Source organism: Limulus polyphemus, unplaced genomic scaffold, assembly GCF_000517525.1.
Source record: "Limulus polyphemus unplaced genomic scaffold, Limulus_polyphemus-2.1.2 Scaffold609, whole genome shotgun sequence".
NCBI classification, from domain to species: Eukaryota; Metazoa; Arthropoda; class Merostomata; order Xiphosura; family Limulidae; genus Limulus; species Limulus polyphemus.
Genome location: NW_013666219.1, coordinates 408212 through 430665, shown reverse-complemented (window position 1 = coordinate 430665; position 22454 = coordinate 408212). Strand labels below are relative to the sequence as shown.

At 31.7% G+C, this 22454-nt stretch overlaps 1 protein-coding gene across 5 annotated transcripts in view; it reads left to right on the top strand.

The window, feature by feature from the left end:
* Nucleotides 1–22454, top strand: part of LOC106459444 — a 121374-nt gene that overhangs the window by 41839 nt on the left and 57081 nt on the right. For 2 of the 5 annotated variants that reach the window (XM_013919063.2, XM_022385942.1), the window contains 9 exons: nt 6315–6416; nt 10152–10296; nt 10653–10773; nt 12349–12531; nt 13071–13193; nt 13686–14332; nt 18319–19170; nt 21083–21214; nt 21394–21531. In XM_013919063.2, coding sequence (XP_013774517.1) covers nt 10183–10296; nt 10653–10773; nt 12349–12531; nt 13071–13193; nt 13686–14332; nt 18319–19170; nt 21083–21214; nt 21394–21531 — 2310 coding nt within the window. In that variant the 5' untranslated portion in view covers nt 6315–6416; nt 10152–10182. Of the gene's footprint in view, nt 1–3549; nt 3630–6314; nt 6417–7123; nt 7322–10151; nt 10297–10652; nt 10774–12348; nt 12532–13070; nt 13194–13685; nt 14333–18318; nt 19171–21082; nt 21215–21393; nt 21532–22454 lie in introns of those variants that run through there. The other 3 variants (XM_022385943.1, XM_022385944.1, XM_022385941.1) reach the window with 3 other exon arrangements.

Here is a 22454-nt window from a genome sequence, read left to right as displayed (position 1 = left end):
GTTCTTTTAACTATTATACGTGATGTACGTTTTTTGGGAGGTCGTTAATGAAAGTGTTCCAAAACGCGACATTAATTTCATGACGACCTAATATATTTGAATAAATTATTTGACTACCCTGGTTTTTTCCAATGTAAAACACCTTCGTACTGTGTGAATCCAAATTACAACAAAATGTATTCAAGGGGTCAACGGGAAGTTCACGAACGCTAAAGTTCGGGTTGAACAAACTGCACATAGCTCACATGTAATAACTTCTACCAGAAAAGCTGCTAAAATTCCACGTTAATAATTACAATTAATAGTAAATTGTCTTAATTATGAGCAAGTGTAAATTACGAAAAGTTTCTATGAATATTCTATTCTTGGTCATTAGCTGGACATCCTCGTTACAAGCGGTGTTTTCAGCTCTTAACTGAAGAACACCTGATGAGATTAGATCTGCTTAGCGAAATTGCCAAGTACCGAAACAAAGTTCTCACTGTTTTTGTTTGTTTTAGAGCAAAGCAACATTAGGCTATCTGCTACGTCTACCGAACCCCGGATTTCAGCGTTAAAAATCGGTAGACTTACTGCATTCCCGCCTGGAGACTTAATAGGTATTTCCATTCAAGTAAGTTATATAAGTAATAAATTATGACCCTCTGATGTTTCCATCCTTCATGGGTAAAAGGTTGGACTACCATGCCGTAAAGGATTTGATTGTTTCTTGAATTTCTAGCCGTTCTTAATCTAAAAGTGATAGACTAGAAGAAAGGCAGCTAGTAAACGCCTTCCACTGCCAACTCCTGGTCTACTGTTTACCAGTGAATAGTGGAATTGACTTTGACACTATAAAGCCCTCACGGCTGAAAGGGCAAGCATTTTCGTTGATGGGATTCGAACCCGCCCTAACCGTCAGGACCCTGTTATAAACGAATCAAAGGACTCAACTCATCCCATAAGATTTTTCCACACGCCATTACACTACCTTCAACAGCTTTTTAGTGGAAATAATATAAACAGGATGAAGTGCTTAAAGTTTTTCTGTTTATGCTTTTACTTCAAAGTCAGTACAGAACAAGGTGAAACCTCACTTGTCAGTCCCACATCATACAATTCCAGCCATTCATTGTCTACAGTGAATGTGATTAGCACTACTAAACTCAAGATTTCTTGTTTACATCAGAAATAAGCATTGTTTTAACCTAAATTTCGGCTGCCATATGACAATTTTTCTAAAACACTTCGTTTGATACATTTAAATAGTAAAAGCTTTATCTCTGTTAAAAGGATCGGCCGACTGAAGCACAGTCATTCAGTAAATGTTATTTTCCTCAGTTGGAGGGCACATTTTTTTCTCAGCACTAGGTGTAGTCCATGTGAGTAAGCGATAAACCTCAATAACAGGTATGCTTAAACAGCTGGTAAAACAAATTTTATTTGATAACAATGTTTTTGGTAGATGGGCTATTACTATCATGCCATTTGAAAGCGAGAGGTGTATTTACTCTTACCCAAAGTTTGCCAGACTGACCGTGATATAATTTCATTTCCACTTGTGACTGACACATTACATGGTTAGTCAATTTACAAGTGCCACTAATTCGAGGAACGTTTTACAAACATGTTTGTGTGTGTGTGCGTGTTTGGAGGAGGAAGTTCTAATAAGATGGCCATTTACTGCTGTTTTTATTTCTACTGTGGTAATGAGATGTGCGGGTCGCAGGATCGAAACGTGTCGCTGAAAGTGCTAGACCTTTCAGTGTGGGGGCGTGATAATGTGACAGTCATTCTCGTTATTTGTTGGTAAAGAGTAGCCCAAAAGTTGGCTGTGAATATGGTAACTAACTGCCTTCTCTCTAATTTATCACTTCAAAATTAGCGATGGCTAGCGCAGATAGCCCTTTCTTAGCTTTGTGGGAAATTTAACAAAACAAACAAAAATACTGAACATATTAAGACATCAACGATAATTTTTCTCAGCACAGAATATGATAAAGTTAAGTGTCATCAACATTTGTTTGAGCATGTGTAACATGTAATTATATTAAGTAGATGTATATCCTCTTTGATGTGTTTGTCATATTGTAAGTGAAATATCTGTTAGGCTCATTTTAAATGAGGCACTAAATTCTTACACTGTTACAGTGCAGCGTCTTGTAAACTGATCATTACGGTTTTCCAGATGTCGTAGGAAGTATATGTAAAGGTAAATTTAGTACACAGCCGCAATTCAGTGTTATTCTGTTCAACTAAAATCGCTTCACTCGTTGTTGCTATTTCACTAAACAAAAAATAATTCCATTGATTTTTCTTATTACACTGAACTAAAAACGAGTTGTATTACTGATACAGTTACTCCACTAAACTAGAATAAATTTCTCTGTTATATTTTAAAATTATACTTAAAATGGCTTTACATATTTCTGTAGTTGTCCTGTTATTTTAAAACTGACTTCATTCATTACTGTAGTTACAACAACGTTTTACAGAATTGGCAGCAATACTGATATTCGTTAGTTTTCCTTGTTTTTGAAAAAAAATTGTATTTATGCCAAAGCTACTAAGGCTATTTGGCGCCGTACTTAATTTTGAACTATCGACCAGAGGGAAGGCAGCCAGTCAACAGTATCCGACCGCTCTCTATCTATGTTAATGGATTGACCGTCATTTTTATTATACACTAAAAACTTGAAGTGCAGGGAATATTTTGTGGCAGTGTACGGGTTCGAACGCAACTCGCCAGGTCTGAAATCAGAGCTCTACCACAAGGCTAACCAGCAACATCTTCAAAATAAATTTCTCTGCAAAGTTTTTGAAAGTTACTTCACCAATTTTCGTAAACTGTAGATTTACTATAACATATTGTAGTGCCTCGTGCATTAGCTCTAGTTAATCAAATACTGATAAGAAAACTAATGAGAGAAAAAAAATAAAATAAGCAGTGGATTGTAATAACAATCGTATGTATTGTGTTTGTGTTTTAACCAGCCACTATATTCTGTATGGACAATAAACATGCTACATAGTAAGTGTAATTACTTTTAATGTAGTGGAATAACAACAGTGGGTGGAGTTATTTTTCGTGTAATGGGGCAGCTGCAACATTGTGTGAAATCATTATTAGTATAGTGTAGGAGCCACGCTAGTCTTTTCCCGATAAAGAGGATGAGATGGACTGGACAACATATTGAGGGGGCTGCACTCTACATCTTCTAGTTGCGCATATTTAGGAAATGAACCATCCGTAACAGTAGGCATTGTGCGTTGGGTGAAGAGATTATAGGGGAGGCTAAGGCATATCTTAGGTTAATAATGGTTGGAGACGTGAAGATAACAGTGAGAAATTTATTTATAACGAAATGACAGTAGTAAATGAGATTATTTTTTATTTCTTGTATATCGAGGCAATTCTAGTAAATGAAACCATTTTAGCATAACGGGACAACGAGCAATTAGTGGGTTATTAACTGGAGCAGCAAGATAAGTAGCAGCGAGTAAAATCAGGTTTAGGGTAACTGGGTAATAACAGCAGTGAGTCAGCCATTTTTAGTACATCAAGGTAAATACAGTGGTAGTTGAAGTACATTTTTAGAGTAACTTGTCAACTTAGCAGCTAGTAAAGTCTTCATTTTTAATATAGCTGGGTAAGTACCACCGCAGTGTGTGATGTAACTTTGGAGCCGATATCTGCATTACTAAAATTTTACATAAAATGTTTTTGCCACTTTTGCTGTTCATTGCGCCGTAGATCCAGTTTTCGAGCGAGAAAAAAAAGGGGGGTAAATCTCTTGCCATCCTTTTAAATGCCAATAAAAGTTGTATTTGGAAGAACAGCATTATGCACGTGTTAAAATATTAACTCATTCTGATAGATCACATACTTATTGAATGAATTCAAAATAAGATTCTTGTTATGAAGATCAAGTTAAAACAAGCTAAGATGCTTAAGTTGTGGATAAAATATGTTTTGCCTTAGTATATGTCTATCTATACTTTATCTCATTGTCTTCAGTTGTATCTTAATCATCAATGTGCATTTGGTAATGCGTCTATGATTTGGGTGATTCTAAAATTAGAAAAATGGCTTGCATTGGTTGGTTTCTTACATCTCCATTTGTTTTGGATTTAGTGCAAAGCTGCACAATCGACTACTTGTGTTGAATCGATCGCTAACTCTGAATTCTAAAGGTATGTCCTTAAGTATACTGCTGAGCCACCCGGGGAAACTCCATACTTTGTATGGGCTTAAGTTGTTAAGTTTTGTCAGTTGGTGGTTTATGATAGCTTTAAATAGGCCATCGTCTGTTTTACACGAGCTAGTGTGCAATACGATCTCGTTGGAGACTTGTCTCACTATTAAATCTTAGTTTACAATCAGTGTAATGTAAAAACTTGCTTTTAATTAGAATTTTGGGTAATATACAACTTTACATTATTGGACGCATAATTTGCATATAGAAAAATCTGTGAACAAAAGCAAATGAGAAACAAACAGCAGAGTGAAATCTGTGTGTGTGTGTGTAGCATCTGGTGTGACTTGTGCAATTTATGTAGACTTGTTTGCGAGAAACCTTACGGAAATAAATTTGTGTGTGTGCTTATGTTTTGTTAAAGGTCTTGAACACTAGGATGTTTCAACGATCATATGTATTAACCACTGTCGTAAAATGTTTTGGTGTTTCTGAGTGTTTAGGGCCGCAATAAGATATTATTGAGCCAGGTGGTATATTAGGTATACCAAAAGGGCTGTGTCAATATTATCATGTGATCAAGATAATATCTAAACTGAAAATGCACGGTCTTCGTAATTGTATTGAACGATAAAGGTACCTTATTGTAATTATAGAAGGCGTGACACTAGATTAAACAAACACTAACTCTGACATAATCATTTACTTCCTTTGTTTCGTGAGTCTTTGTAATTTTGCATGAATGTGAAAATAATTTAAAAAGTAATACTTTTTCTCCCTCCGATTCAGTTAAAACACTCGAACAAATAACACTTTGTGTAATTTACGGTGGAACATTCAAACAAATAATCTCGTACTTGGTGAGGCATGTTACTTCATGGTTAATGTAAACCAGCATATATTGTAAAAAGATTAACTGAACAAAGTTAAAATGGGTGACAGTTACTGGTTCAGGTTGATAATTGTAGAGATAATCTTGGAGGACTAAAGATCTACACAGGTAACACAAGTAAATTGGTTGACGTTTCGAAAGCCTTTTGCCTTTCGGTCAGCTTGACACAAATTTTGCATTTGTTGTGATTGGTTGGTAGATTATACTGGATGATAAAAGTACCTTATTGTATCATTTTCGTGGCACTTGTGTATAACGTTAAAATAATAAATAAGAAACACACAACTTATACACAATTAAAAGCATTTTTAATTAAGGTCAATCTGTGGACCGTACAGATGTTGTAACACTGAAACATGTAGAGTCCACATTTTAGAGGCTTTTAATTGGCCTGAATTAATATACAATAATTATTTATTGATTTTAACGTTGTGTGTTTCCTATTTATTATTTGACCTTATTGTAGTAATAAGATAAATCATGACACTGTACTTTAAACATACATATATGACATTAGATTTATAGCTCGTCGCCACCCTGATAAGGGGCTGTTTGTTTGGTGTCAATCTAGCTTTCACTTTGCAGACTTTAACAGTCAAAATTTTAAATTCTAAGAAATTCAATAGTTTAGAATTTAAAAACATTTACATAAAAACTATAATAGGCAACTTCCACTTTCAGTAATTCAAGTTAACACGAAGGGAGATAATACCCCCAAATTTCCCCAGTTAGGAAATTCAGAGAATTTCCTTTAAACTAAATCCATGTCACTTTTTAGATAGTAATAATAAAAAAAAATTGATAGAAATTTGGTAGATATTTGGCCGTAGTTGGTGGAACGTATGAGTTGCTGACCAATGGTAGTCATAAACTGCTGATTTGTGTGCCCAAGTCGAAAGGTCCACCTTTCGAAAGCGCTCGGATTATAGGGTTTTTATTGTTTATATTAAGATTTCTTGAACCTGTGTTTTTCTGACATGATGAGTGACATCATTAATATAGGAAATTCTTCTTTTTTTTTCCTTTCAGAACTTATCTGTAATTTTTCCTGTTTATTTTGTGTCCGTTATTGTATTTTCTGCAGTGGTAGAATACTGTGGTTTCATCAGCCTCTTGCAGCCTTTACGTTCGTTCATTATTTTTAGAAAATGTTTCCCAGTCTCTCAATTGTAAGTTTTTGTTTTTTCAGTAACACGATATTTCATAAATGACATTTTCGTATTTATTATGAATTGTTTTTTGTTTAGGTTTGACAGGGATGAATTTGAGTGTTTTTAAGACTTCCAGAAAACGTCAGCGTTGAATTTCTTGGCAACTCGTTTGAATTTTCACGTTCGGCACAAAAGAGGGTAAGTTATGATCTTTTTTATTTTGTAACAGTTAGAATTATGTTGGTTGTTAAGTTATTTTTTGATGAAACTGGAAGGATGGGCATTCCGTTTAAAACACTGTATAGTGTTTTGGAGTTTGGCTTGGATGGATTCTTTGTCACAGATGTTTTTAGCTCTGTTGAGCAGATAGATGTTTAATACAACAACGAATTATTTGGACAAACAAGCAGTTTTACCATGAGATCTCCACGTGGATGGTGTGACCGTAAATGAGGATCTATCAGTGTGAATTAATTTCCGGAATATGGCAGTAGTCAGTTTGTCATTCTGTTTGCTGATAAGAATGTCTAGGAAAGGGATGTTGTTGTGGCTTTCTATTTTCATTGTAAAATTTATTATGTTGTCTTTGTATTTAGGTAGTAAGGTAGGAATGAAAGTAAGTTTTCATCACCAAGAGTTCAGATAACAAATGTATTATTAATAAGCATCTGTTCTGTAAAATATTAGTTTCTTTTCGGTAGAGTGAGTTTTTTTGTTCAACTTTTCCATGTAAATGTCTGCTGAAACTGGTGAGCGTGGATATATCTTAGTAAAACTGCCTATTTGTTCCAATAATTCGTTGCTGTATTGAAAGTAGGTGGAATGCAAGTAAATTGTGGTGAGTTCCATGATGACGTCTCTTTCAATGTCAGTCCTACCTGTTAGTCTTTTCATTCAGTAGTTATTCTTGGTAATGCGAAGGGTTTTACGGTTGGAACGTTAGCAAAGAAGCCTACGACATCAAACTGACAAGAATTTCTTGGGTACTGATGGGGTAACCTTTGAGTTCTTCAGAGAACTCTTTCGAGTCATGTGTGGTGTTCGGTTGTACTCAGTAGTAGCAGTGACAGGAGAGGCATAAAAATTAGCTAGGTGATAGTGAGGTGAGTTTATTGCTATATATGTTGTGTTTGGGGATATTAAGTAGGCCGTAAAACTGTGGAGGGCAGCTGCAGTGAGTTCCCAAATTCTTGTTTATGTTTCATTGATTAACCTTTGTCTTTTAAGTTTGCTTATCGTATTGTTGATGAGTCTTTTCCGTGGAGTCACTGTTGAACTTTCTGTACTGTTGGAAGTCTAATAACTTTGTTTTTAGTTTCGTAATCATTGGTATTCAATAACCGTGCTCTTTCTTTTGTCTGCAGATAGTATATTGATGAGGTTATCCTTTTTGAGATGATTCAAGATGCTAAGTTCTCGTTTGGTGATTTTTTTTGTGCCTGTCTGAACATAGAATAAGTTTGGTTTCTGAATTATTCCGTCGTAGGTTCTTTGAAGTTTTTGAGCGGCATATTTCAGGTAGGCCGTTACGTCAACAGTAATTAGGTGGATGAGGGGTACTGCGAAGTTAAAGCCTAAGTTGAGAACTTTCTTTTATATATCAGCTAGAACTTTGGAGTTGAAGTTGTATATTATCACAATAGTGATTATAGGTGCATTCTGAATAGTGAATATGTATAGTTTTTGATTTGATTTTTTCTTCTTCTTCATGTTGTTTGTGTAACGTTTGGTGTAAAGATTCATCTAGGATTTTTGTTTGTAGAGAACATATTCAGCATGTTGAAACCTGGTTATGTTGAACAGTAACTGTTTTGTTCGTCAATTTTTTACTATATGTAGTTTCAGTAAGTGTCTCTTGGTTTCTTCAAGAAGTCTTTTGATCTCTGTTGTTTTGGAGAAAGAGGTTTCATAAAATATGAGGAAGTTTAGGATGATGTTTAAATCTCTTCAGGTAGAAGGAAAGCCAGGTAGGTGGTTGGTGTGCATGTTGTTGTGGATGCTTGCAGAAGTTGGTCCATAATATATATCTCTCTCTATTCCAAAATCGTCTTTCAAGTGATAGTGTCCAGCACTTAAACATTGATCATACCTTGTTGGCTTAAAGTAGTGTTTCTTTGAGCTTTTGATGACACAGACAGAATTAACTATCATAATTAGAAAAACAAATAGGGAGAACATTCAGTTTGGTTGATAAATAATACTACTGTTCCAAATATATTACTTATATATAACACAGGTAATCATGAAATAATTTGTTTTCATTTTGCTTTCCATATTGATTGCTTGTGACTATCATGTTAACTATTGGTAACAACTTTTTTGTACAATATCAAGTTATATATACACATACGAATACTATAAACTGCTAATTTAGAAACATATATTATCACACTAATATAAACTAGATGTACTTCCCCAGGGTTCCTGAAAGTGTTCTGTTTCAAAAGTAAATAAAACCGAACATAAGTGTAACAAGTATTTTTATTTCTTGCTTTTGAAGTTCATATGTCATGTTACTTTATAACCTACAAAGTGCATAATTTTTCGCATGATTCATGGCATGTATATGTTTTACTGACATCATGATAGTACAAATTGCAATGTTAAATGTCCCTTTGTGGAAGTACATGGGGAAATTAATAATGTCATATATGTGTAATATCCTGTATAGGTTAGAATAATTTTCACTATCATTTATAACTCAAACATATTTATATTTTAACAGAAATAAATTTTCTATAGATCAGTTTTGTTAATTTTTTTGTTAATGCAAAGCTACATAGTGGGTTGTATTTGTGTCTATCATGAGGAATCAAACCCCAGATATGAACTGGTGGGTTCTGTTAAATAAAATGACACTTTATAATCAATTATGTGTCCTAAAAGGATGGAAAGAATAGTATATTTCAAGTTAATACACTACTCTGAAACCTTGGTGCATTACGAACAGTTGAATAATGCATAGATATATATATACATTTTTGAGGAATGATAGTCCAATAAGATAGATTGGCCAGTCATGCAAAATAATCATGGACACATAAGTGAATTTGATCCTTATTGATAAATGTAGATGGCCTCAAATAATAAAGGAACTGATTTTTGTTTTTGAAGCTAAATACTAACACAATCAATCAGTTTAGTGTATTACAGTTCTTGTGATTTTTAATCAGTTGGAAACTCCATGTTTTAATAATTTTAAATTAGAATAATTAGAAATATGTACATGTTTTAATAGACAGACATACTATTTTTACAGAAATGATGAGTTTGGTGCTGAAAATAAAAAGGTGCTAGAATAGTTTTACTTCAGGAAACTTCCACTTTTAACAATCACTGATATCAAATGTCGGTGATTTATGATTTAACTGAAATTACTATATTATTCTGTTTATTTTAATAGTTGCATGTAATCTTTCAGATATACCACCATTAAACTGATAGAAAGTGTTACAAAGGTGTTAATGGTATTAACTTTAACTGAAATGGTTTAATGAATAAATTAAAATATTGTTTTAATTTTCAGTGTTTGTACATATTTTTTAATGTTTGCTCTCTGTCTCTTCAAACAAATGCATAGGTAATACAAGGTAGATAAATAGACCTATGTGTACTAACCTTTAAAGTTTAAATACATATTGCTTTGAATAGATCCATAGATCAGATTGTGACATTCATGTATTCTAGGTGTGAACTCAAAGTTTGGCTTAAAGTTAAAAAAAAAAGATACTTGAGCATTTTTAACATTCAAAAATGTTATGTGTTGTGTTTTTTAAAGAACTTACCATTTTCACATATGTAAGTAAAAAATGACAGATCTTAAGCCATATTTTTTTCTCAGTGTAGGCCAAGCATGGCTTAATATGATTATATTGGATAAACTAACTTGTTTTAACATGTTGTTTTAAAAAAATAATTTTACATTATTTATAGTTGGATATGGAATAACCTTACTGAAGCAAAGATGTCTGTGGGTGTGTTTAATAATGCTCCTGGAGAAGTCACAAGAAAGGAACTTGGGACAGAGAAACAGGATGTTGGTATACTTCGTGGCATGAAAGAACTTCCTCAATTCAAAGTAAGCAGTTGTTTTTGATTAAGTATGCACATTTATAAAATTCAAAAACAACTTTTCGCTAAAATATATTTTGTTTTTCAAAAAAGTTACCTAAATGATAATTCACAATTATATAGCTTCTGTGTTTACTTTGTTCTTAATTGAAAACCTCAAACTATATTTACACGAATAGTTTCAAACAAAAACATATGGACATAGACTAAAAGCTTTGTTGAACATTATTACTAATTTTATGTATTAAATGTTATTTTTGGTTATATAGATAAATTTATTATACTGAAAGAGGAATAAGAAATTGTTGTCTTACTTTAAGTTGTTTGCCAGTATTGGTAAATTCTTTTGTTTTGATTTTGTAGGATGGAGTTGAAGTCCTAGAAACTGGAAAATCTCTAAAACTGCAAACTGATCAACCTCATCTTGTAAGTTTAGGGGGTGGGCGCTTGAGTACATCAATAACAATTCACCCTCTCCCTGAAGGTATTTTAATTTTTAACTTGTGAATTAATTTTATGATGTTTGATTTTATACTTTTTGTTTATAACAATGATAATAACTAGGTGTATGTAATAGGTTAATATATACTGCTTGCTGTTAACTTGTCATACATATGCTTTTTTGAATTGAAACTTTAACTTGAAAGTTAACAGTTTTTGAGGCCCAGTTAAATTATAGAGGCTACAGAAATATATTGTTTCAACTTGTATATAAGAAGCCTAAAATTAAAAATTAACAGCTTGTGTCTTTTCATAAAATGCAATTATCACTAGTTATTTATTGCTTTCTTTTTCCATTAGAAAATTCAGGACTATTACTAGCAATAATATTGTTAGTTTCTAAAATGAACTGTAACTGTGTCATAATTATTTTTTCATGTATTATTAATATGTAGGTTATGTACTATTTATACGTGTAAATCTGTGTTTTGTTTAATCTTCAAATCTTTTGAATATCAAAGTTCATTTTAATAACATGACACTGTGTTTATTTAACTATTTTACAAAAAAATGAGTCTAGCTGACTGGCCTAAATGATAATTGCTTTGGAAATCAATTAGATAAGTTGAATTAAGCTGTGGTCTCATTATTCCTATTTCCTGATAGTTAGTGTGGTTATGGCATGCACCCTGTAAGAGGATAGGAAAACTGGCATGGCACTGGCAATTCAAAAAACTTTATGTGTGTTTGTATATTCCCACACATACAAATTCATAGATATAGATATATAAACATTAGACCATGAGAAATAAGACAAGATTTGAACTTACCAACAAATACAACCAGTGTTCAAGTTACACATAGGGAATTAGAAAGTATATCTTGCATTGTGTCATATGTGAAGGAATAGCACCTATGCAACAGTAGGAATACACTTTCTCTCAGATTTAATCTCTATTTAACATCCTCACAAGCTGCATAAAAATAAAAATAAGAAGGAGATGTAGGTGCTCAAGCCTACAGTTTCTCACATTTTTATCAGTTGTCACTGTCTGTTCTAGTGGTGGGAAAGTGGCTGCTTAAGTAATTATTACACATAAATAGTTATTAACAACAGAACACTGGGGATGGCAAGAAAACTTCTCCCTGTAACCAAATAATGGACACAGATTAAAAAGCTAATGAAAATAGTAACGATACAGATATTAAATTGGTCCTAATCAATTCTAAATATTATTACACCTGTCCTTTATTATCTACTGAACAAAGCTCAAGTGAAATGCTCTTATTGATGCAAGATTTACTCAACTAATCAACTAATATATATATACACAGATCTAATCTGTAATATATATTGAATATTGGATGTTTTTTTAAAACAATGATTTTGTGTTGCTTATACTTTCCCTGCATGTAGTGAGGATAAATTAAACTGGTGCATTTATTTGACAGGAAATATTAATTAGGATACTAGATCCTTTTTGCTAAGTGTGGCATACTTTTGTTATTTTTTTCAAAACTTAACTAGGGTAGAATTATCTGAAGCTTCTTTTTTTTCCAGGGAGCAGTGATTGGGGAACTAGATTTTTTTAATAAAGTGTATTTATATTTTCTTCAGGTATAACAAGAATAGGTCGAGATGATGCTTCTACTACCCAGGATGTAGTTGTTCAGGGTCCTGGGATTGAGAAAGAACACTGTTACATTGAGAATATAGGAGGATTGGTAAAACTGTATCCTATTGCAAAAGTGATGTCTGTGGATGGCATGAGAATAACTGAGCCCATGCGTCTTGCACAAGGTTAGTTTTTTGATTTAATAGATGGCATATATAGTGTCTTATGTAATTGATTTATATATAAAACTGATTGAATTGGGAAACTTTTTTTGAGGTTAATCTTGCTTGTGTTGATATCAATTAACAAGGATGTGGCTGAATTTAACTTCACTTCTTTGTGTTATGATATCAGTAATAAGGAGAAATTAACTTTTAAAGCTTAGAATTCAATATCTTTTGAAGATGTATTGTTTCATGATTAATTTTATTACTGAGAAAGATAGATGTTAGTATTTCTAATTACCATAAATTAAGCTAATAGATGAATCCAAGTTGACTACTATGTAATTTATTAAAAAAAGGTTTCTCTTAAATATTCATAGTTGTATTCTTCTCCAGAAATGTTTTCAGATATTATGAAATAGTCTGAGAGAAATATATATTGTACGAATTATTTCAAAATTATTTGAAACAATTATCACATGTATTTCTTTTTTGCCATAGAAAGTTATAGATTGTGATCAGTGCACAATGCCCAAGTGAGATTCTATTTTATATTTTAGGGAGTATGATTTGTGTGGGAAAGGCAAATTTCTTCCGCTTCAACCATCCTCAAGAGGCTCGTAAAATGAAAATGATTAATCCAAATATGAGAGTTTCATTTGTGCCAAATGACTTTTCTTCAGGTATGGTTCCTAAAATTTACCATAAGCAGAAATAGTAAAAAAAGGGAATATCTACTTTATCATTCCAACTTTGTACATTTTTATATATTATCATACCCTCATAATATCATTTTTTTTTAGTCATAGTAATGTTATAATATTTGTAGGTATTAATTTTATTTATAGTAAAATTATTTTTTAAAACTCTCTTTACATTAAGGATGAAAAAAATATTACATAACCTACTATCCATGGTAAACTGTCAAAATAACTCAAATATTTGTGAATATTTTGACCTTTAATTGTCTTTAGCATCTATGTAAACACTTTTTCTTTCTCTGGCAGCTGTTTTGATGCAAAGTTAATTAATTTGAAAGAAATAATTAATCACCAAGGGTGTTCTTTGTATGTAAACAATCAAAATAAATAAATATTTGTGAATATTTTGACCTTTAATTATATTTAGTATCTATATTTTATTGTTTTTTTAAAAAAGAAACTTTTTTTTTTCAGTGTCTGATTATATACCAGCTCAGAAAGAAGCCATACGGAAAAGTCCTGGATATACTGACTGTCATTCTTCAACTAAATATATAGCTGCACAGAGTGATAGGTCACTTATGGTTAAAAGTTCTGAAAATGATCCTGAAGAGTGTCTAGACTTTGTACAAAAAGTCTCAAAGTTTGAGTTTTTAAGTCACAACCATAATGTCTCACAGACTTCACAAAATATATCACAATGGCCGACACAAGAGGGAGTTTATATTTTACCCCCTGGAACACAAATTTACAGGGACTGTAGGGGTTCTTATTATAATAACTGTAATTATTCTTCTCCTCATAGTCACAGCTTACCCCCCAGTCCAGTGCTTAAGAGTTATAAGGCTTTATCTACTAATGGAATCAGTCACAGGTCTTTGTTTTCATCAACTACTTCAAATGGCATTCCATTCAATGAAAATGGAATAGCTATTGCAAATCATAAGACATCATTATCTCCTACACTGCTGAAGGGATCCATGAAACTTGAGTCAAAAGCTGAAAACAAATTAAAATGGTGTACTCCCAACTCATCCTATAGTGGAAATTTTTACAGCCATCACTTAAGTGCTGAGGATTTGAGGACTCAGGAAGAAAAGCTAGAACAACAACACATAAAAGTAAGAACTGATAAAGCAGAATTTGTTAAAAGATATAAATTGATTTAGGTGAAGAATTTTAAGGTTGCAGTAGATTGTGATTTCTTATTATTTAGAATTCCTTATTAAGAAAATTAATACATACAATTTGAACAACAAGAGACCTGCTGGTCTATCTAGACTGTCCCATCTACTAAAGTAAAGTTTAAAGACCAAAGAACTAAAAGAAGGCTCAAAGCCAGCTCTTATTATTCAAATATTTATCATGTTTTTCCTTAAACACCCTTAAATTTACTACGTTTATCTACAACATGTGAAGGCAACCCACTCCAGAAAAAATAATTGCCCTGTTAAAAAAATAAAACTGTCTTAGCTGAAGATTACTCCTACCCTACCAACATTTATATCTGTGCTCCTAGTCCAGCCTAACCTCACCATTAACTATGAATAAAGATGATGGATGCATCAGCAATATCAATTCCTTTAACAATATATTCACTTCAGTCAGATACCCCCCCCCCCCCAACTCAGAGATCTTAACTTGCTTTCATATTTATTACAACTTTTCCATCACGGGTATCATCCTAGTTGTCCTCCTCTGGATGCTTCCCAACAATTTAATGGTCATCCTAAAGTAAGGATCCATAAACTGAACACAATATACCTAATCAGTAATCTATATAATGATATTATAATCTCTTTAGATTTATTCAGTATTTTTGTAGATACAACCTAAAATCCTATTTGCTCTACCATTAGAAAGATTATGCTGTTTGTATGACCCGATCAACCAGAACACCAAAATCTTTTCTTTTATAACACTGTTAAGGTTATTCCCATCAAAATTACATTTATATGTCAAATTATGATAGCCCACATGCATTACCTTACATTTATTATAATTAAAAGCCAACAGACAAGGAGATTGGAAAAGGATTTAGAGTATAACAACTAAAATAATAGTTTTAAAGATAAGTCTGTCAGATGAAAAGATGAGCTCAGTTTAATGTTAAGAATATCAGAAACAACCTAGGTGAGAGTCCTAAATATGATTTTAAATGATCTCATTACACCCAGAAAGGTTGTTTAAGGCTTTTCACTTAGGAAAATGGATGAGTTCATGTCTCAACTTGAATTGGAAGACTATGATATAATGGAAATCACTAAATTTTGTTAAGATTTAAAGTATGTTGATAATAGGAATTATTGTGAAATTCCAGCTAATAATTTTTTAATAATGATAAACTCTTTAGTAAATAATGTGGAGTGGCTGTTTATGTAATGGGTAAGCTGCTTCCTGTAGGGAATGAAAGCATAAAAACTGGAAATCTAGAGGATGAATACCTATTAAGGTTTTCAAGGATAGAATGTTTTTAATTTGCAATGGCGATGTCAATGAGAAACTGTTTGACGAGGCCACAGTTGTTACTAATAAGAATACTGATGTATTTATTATGAGAGAATTTAATTTTAAACACAATGAATGGGACTGTATGGAAACAATCGGCGAGGTAAATAGGTGATTCAGGATGGTTTTCTGAACCAAGTGGTCAGAGAGACTAACTGAGGGGATGCTGTTTGAGGTTTTGTTAATTAATATTGAGGATGTTATAAGCACTGAAGTGCATGGGGTAACATATGGAGAAGAGTAGTAATCATTGCATAATTAGGTTGGATGTTTTGCTAAATGTTGAGAATAAAAATAACTGAAATTTTAATGTAAAATTTTTAGAAAACCAGTTTTGAGGCTATGAGACATGATTTATCAATAGTGAATTGTGATAATGAATTTAAAGGTGATATGGGACAGGTTTGCGAAATGTTTACAAATAAACTGATAGTAATTCAAGATAGGCACATCAAACCTAATTGGTTTCTTAAAGACATAAAGGAGAAAACTAAGGATAAGTTTGTAAGTTTAAGAGGTTTAAATTAATAGATAGGATGGAAGATTTACAGAACTATAGGAAAGCTAGGAATGTGGTTAAAAAAGCAGTTATAGTGTCCAAAAGGCTTGTGAGGAACAACTGGCTGATAATGTTAAAATTAAGTAGGTTAAAAGTAAGTAAAATGTTAAAAAGAGATTAGGCCCTTAAAAGATGCTGATGACAAGGTGTTTTTGTTAATACTTTGAGATTGCTGAGTTTATAAATGCTTTTCCTCTTCTATTTTTAAAATAGAAACATACTTTCCTTTTATTTACACCAGAATATGATATTTAATATTAGTGGATTTTGGTGATCTTAACCCTGGGCATTCTATGAGAAATGTTGGGATTGACCTGCATCACTTAGATACTTATCCCTTGGTGGTAAAAGGAAGGATTGAGAGATTAATAATAAAATATCAAGACCAGACAATGTTTTTCCTAGGGTTTTAAAGTAGGTCAAAGATCATATGTGCAAGATTGTTTATGTTTTTACTTCTGTTTTTAAAGGGGTGATAAGAGTTGCCATGGGAATTACAGATTAGTTAATCTTGTTTCTGTAATGGGGAAAAGCTCTAGAGAGGTTGATAAAACAAGCTTTGCAACATATTGTAGTGTAACATGATATCAGAAAAGAAAATATCATGATTTACTCAATCTTTTCCTTACTAATCTTAAATTTTCTTGAGCATATCGCATATTATATAGATGATGGAAATGATATGGATTTGGGATACAAATTTTTTCAAAAAGCTTTAGATAAGGTGCTGTACAAAAAACTAGCTAAAGAAATTAACACTGTTGGGGGATTGGGAAAGACTAGTAAATTGCATTGTACAATGATTGGATGAGAAAAAGCAAAACTTTTTATTGATGGAATCTAGTCAGACTGGACACTTGTTACTAGGAATGTGATAGTTTAAGCATCTTAAAAGTGCCTTATTAGCAATTGCAAATGGATTAACCATTTAGCTTAGTTGTTAAAGCACTTTCCTAATGTGCAAGTGATCTCAGGTTCAATTCTGCTCACAGGAAATTCAAAAATGATTTTACTATAGAAACCTGGCACCCAAATCAAATCATGAATGGAGAGAAGATACATCAAAAAATATTGCATCCCTTTCAAATATCCAAGATAGTAATGTTGAAGAACTGGTGAAGATGTTCAGAGATGTCTGGTTTGCATTCCCTGTTGTTTTTATTCTTGCTGATGAAAATTGTCATTTTTTTCATTAGATATTTCACCATATTGAAGGATTGTTACTTGCACATTTCAGATATGTTAATTTTGGGATGTATTTTGTATTGTCTGTGGCAGCCATCTGGTATTTAATGAGCATGCTCAAGGTTTTAATAAAATATCGTAAACCAGTGAAGATATTCAGAAGTTCCATAAGGTATAATTTTTCATGAAAGAATAATGACATTTATATGTAGATTTCTTAGCTTTAATGAATCCCAAGACAATTTTTTTGGCTCATTTATAGACTGTATAACTAGTGCATTTAATCCAAAACATTTTATCACTGCTAGATACCAAAATGTACTGTATCATAATTCTACTCAAATTTTCACCAGTTTATGGCTGGAAAATAGGATTATTTTGCATTTGTGGTTCAAAGTCCTCCAGAACTCAAAGGATTAAGGCTCTGATAGGCTAAAACTATTTAATTTTTGCTGTTCAATCTTTATACGAGTTTGCAGCAACTTGCCGAGTTGTATGGTGATCAAATGCTTTAATTTGTATTATTATTGCTATTAAAACACTAAATAAAAAAACAAGAGTAGAGGAAATAACTGTCTGCCTTTGTTAACCCCTGCTAATGAAAGAATACTTGGTGTTGCAAAAAATATAAAACATGATGTGCCACACAAAACAAGTTTTTAATTGAGTTTTCATTATTAGGGTTGTAAAATAGGGAAAGGTTCCCATAGAGATGTGGAATGATAATGCTTGATACTTCCTAAACTGATGCATTTTTATTTGTAAAGCAAATGTGTCAGAAATCATTTTAAAGAAAATTGTAGTTCTTTGGAAAACTTCTTAAGTATTAAAGCTGTTGCTATTTATGTTTTATAGGCAGTAGAGGAACGTAGAAAGGAAGAGGAACAACGGCATCAGGAAAGTTTACGGCTGGAAGAAATTTTAAACATGTGTGCAGAATACGAACATCAGTCTAAAATGAAAAATGAATTGACAAAATTAGAAGAGAAAAAAAACAATAGTGAAGCTTCTTCTTCCATCTCTTCTTTTATTGCAAGTAATAAAGATTCTCCTCTTACAACAACTTCAGGTACTCATAATGCGATGCTCATTTATAAAACGGTAGATTCTTCCAGTGATTTTTCAGATTCTGTGGGCAAAGACACAGCTATAATCTCGGGACAAGTAAGCTTGAAAGGAATGCTAAAGTCAGGACAGACTTTTTTACAACAAGACAGTAATTTTTCTTCAAACAGTAACTCTCCTCTTCATTCACCACCATATCAAAACAGAATCAAAACAAATGGATCATTGCCAAGAGACCGATCTAACCATTTTTTCTCCTCAACAAGAGAATCTCAGACTCGTAAAGAAATGTGTGATGAAAATTTTACTAATAGTAGTCAGCACTCATTCAACACTGTGTGTTCAGAAGATGAGCTGACATGCATTTTAAATCCTGTGTCAGGATCAAATAACACTCCATCAAGATTACAAGAAGCCTCTTATGGTTATCTTAACTCTAATGCAGGGACATTATTTGTTCCATGTCCTCACTCTCCTAGAAACAGGATTAGGACAGTTGTGGTAAATGAAAAGGCCAACAGATTTATACCAAAAGATTCTTCTGTTTGCAGGTGTCATGAACACAAGTTATACTTGGATGACTCCTTACTTGCCAGGATTAATGACACAAAAATATCACATGAACATGTTTCAGGATGTTGGGTAGGTTATTTGAGAAAGTTGTCATGTTAAAGGTTTTGTACATATTTTCAAGAATAACTTGAGAAACCTGAAAAATTTAGATTATCATTATTGTGCTTTGTAGGAAAAGCATTATAAATCGATTGATATAATAATGAAATATTCTGTTATAGAAGTAAAATTTTATAAACTAAAGACATTTCAGTTTATAGATTCAAACTGAACCTTTTTTTTAAGTAAACAGGTATAATATTCCATTAATTACATAAGCATTTTGCATAATTTGTGATATAATCGAATTGCTTCAAAGGTGAGTTTGTAGTAAAATTTGTTTTTAATTGTGAAATAAGTTTGATAAACAGAAGCACGTTTTAATTATGTATAGACAAAAAGAGAACTAAATATCGTTATTGATATTACATCAACTTAAAAATGGGTTATATAAATACACAAATGATTTCTACACCTGATAAAAAAAATCATTTTTTATTTTTTTGAATGAGAAATGTAGGATTTATAAAATTATTAAGCTTCTCAGTTTGAAATCTGAAAACTATTATATTTTTGTATTTGAATACAGAAACTTATGCTGATTCATAGAATCATCAAGGTTTTCAGTTTGAAATGTTCGCATAGCTATTTGGTTATTGAAAAGATACATTTTATTAAGTTTTGTTGTTAATTTTAATTGTATGTAACATGCTTTTCATTCAAGAAGATGAGCCATTTCTGTTGCTTTAAATTTATTTTTAACTGAATAAAGAACATCATGCATTATATGTAAATAGTTTAATGCAATGAAAAACATCTAATTGAATTTGCTCCAAGAATAGATGTTTGTGTAACAAATAAAGTTTGCTTTATTGAGATAAAAAAAAAAACCCAAAAGCTACTTCAAAGAGCATTAAATTACATGCAATACTGCAATCAAAATATAAAGCACTATTAAATCCTTCTATCTTCACATTCAAGCTTCACATTGGCATTGTTATTATCTACAAAAAACCTTATTACCATTTTTTGAAAGGATGCTCAGATTTTTGGGTTTAGTAGTGATACAAGTATAATATTAAGCAACTTTTAAATATAGAGTAATATTTTAGTATAATTGTAATAGCTCTTTTGTTATTATTGCTTTTGTCTACATCTTAATTCAAAAATATAATTATAACATTCAAATTTTAAGTTCAGAGAGTAACAATATATTCAAAAAATCTGATGTTTTTAATTTATTTATTTATTTTAGGTATAAATAAAAGATTAGAAACCTAAATACAACTTACCCAGACATTATTATTATTATGCATTTTAGTGTATGTATTAAAATAGGGTACATTTTTAAAGTTACTTTTTAGCATAATGAATTTAGATTGTATTATCATATAGTAAATTAACATATAAAGAATTGTAGCTTTTAATGTATTGAGTAATATTTTTTTGCAAAGTGTATGGGTATTCTTATGAAAATTTGATTAATATGTAATAACATATCCATATTAAAATAATTTTGAGATAGTAAATATCATTGTATAAAATTTTAAAGGCTCTACAGAATTCTGATTCAAGTAATTGGTTTTTAAACTCATTTTAGTTTATATATAGTATACACATACACTAAACCAATTAGGCTTACAATTCTCTAACAGTGTTTTACCTAATTGCTTTAGTGCTGACCTACCAAGATTGATTCAATTTAGGCCTACCTCATATATCGCAAATTATTAAAATGTATGGCTTTTTCTTATTGCTATTTCATTGTACTTTGTGGTAAATTGTTTTAAATAATTCCAGAAGACAATTACCCTTAAGTAATTGTTAGCCTAATCACAGTGAATGAAATTCAAACTCTTGTGTAGGCCTGTCTCATAAACCATAAATTATTAAAATAAAAACACACATATACATGCAAATGTTATGTCTGTTGTGTTTCCAGCTTACAAACTCTACAAATACCTATGGTACTGATGCGCTACACCACACCAAGTCCAGGCTTATGAATCAGATTGCTGTATTGAAGAAACAACTTAGTGAAATTGAAGATCTAGAAAGAGAGTATGTGCAAGAAGTAAGTGAGTGAGAATCTATGGAATGCTTTAAAATAAGTAAGTGAAGTATAAATATTTCCTAAATAAATTATAAGTTACCCATGTTCAACTAACTAAGGTAAAATAATATAATAATAAAGCTTTGAAGTTTTTCAGAACAAGTGTATATAATGTGGTACTTTTTAAATTGTTCTTATAGTTTGAGATGGAACAAGCCCTATTGCAGGGAGAGCAGCAGGAAGAAAAACAGAAGCATCAAGAAGATCAGAAGAAGTTTGGAGATTTGCTGAAGCAACAGAAGTTGCTTGAGAAAGAAGAAGAGAGAGTTAAAACACAAGTACATAAGCTATTTTTTTCTTTTATTTAATCTGTATTCTATTTAAATATCTATGAACTGCAATTTAACTAAGATTTTAGTTCAAAGGTGACAGTTATTGAAAGTACTACACCAGAATTGTAAGCTTTACAAGTGAACCATTAAATGGAGAAATACATGTAGTCATTTTCATTGTATCAGGTAGGTGATACCACTGCATATGTAGGGATGGCTCAGATTGTTCATCAAAATGGTGTTTTAAATACCTCTTCAATAGGTCATCAGAATTTTACAATACTCTGCAGTGTTTCCTTTTATAGCAACATCTATGTAATGATTGAGTCACAAGTTCTGGGAATTTTTCTAAATATCAGAGCAAAAAGTTTGAATTTTTTGTTCTACTTTTTATTACATTATATCTCAAAAAACCAAAACAAAGATTTCAAACAATTTTACCATGTAAAATAGTTTCAAATGGAATATCTGCTTTTATAAGTATTATTAATAACTAGTAGTAACTTAAAAATTCACAATTCTAGCATAAATGATGTTATCATTACCCCTTGGAGTTAGCTTTCTAACAGAAATTTTGTGTTCATTTAAAAAGCTTAAATAGAGGGTGAAACAGGAATTACCAGCCAATAATTGATAAACAATGAATATTACAATTGGAATCTCATTGTATTTGGAACTTGTTTATAAATACAACCTTCCTATGTCTATTGAAACACTACATTAATAAAACAAGCAAACAAGGAATGAAAAACCTTTGAAAAAAGTAAGTAAATGTAGGGATGGCATTTACATCATCCCTACATAATAGCACAGACAAGAATTAACATATAGCAAGACATTCACAATTGAGTAATTTATCCTATTTTTGTCTGTTAACATTCTACTACACTGTGTGCCTCTGCTAATATGTAGGAATGATGCAAATGCCA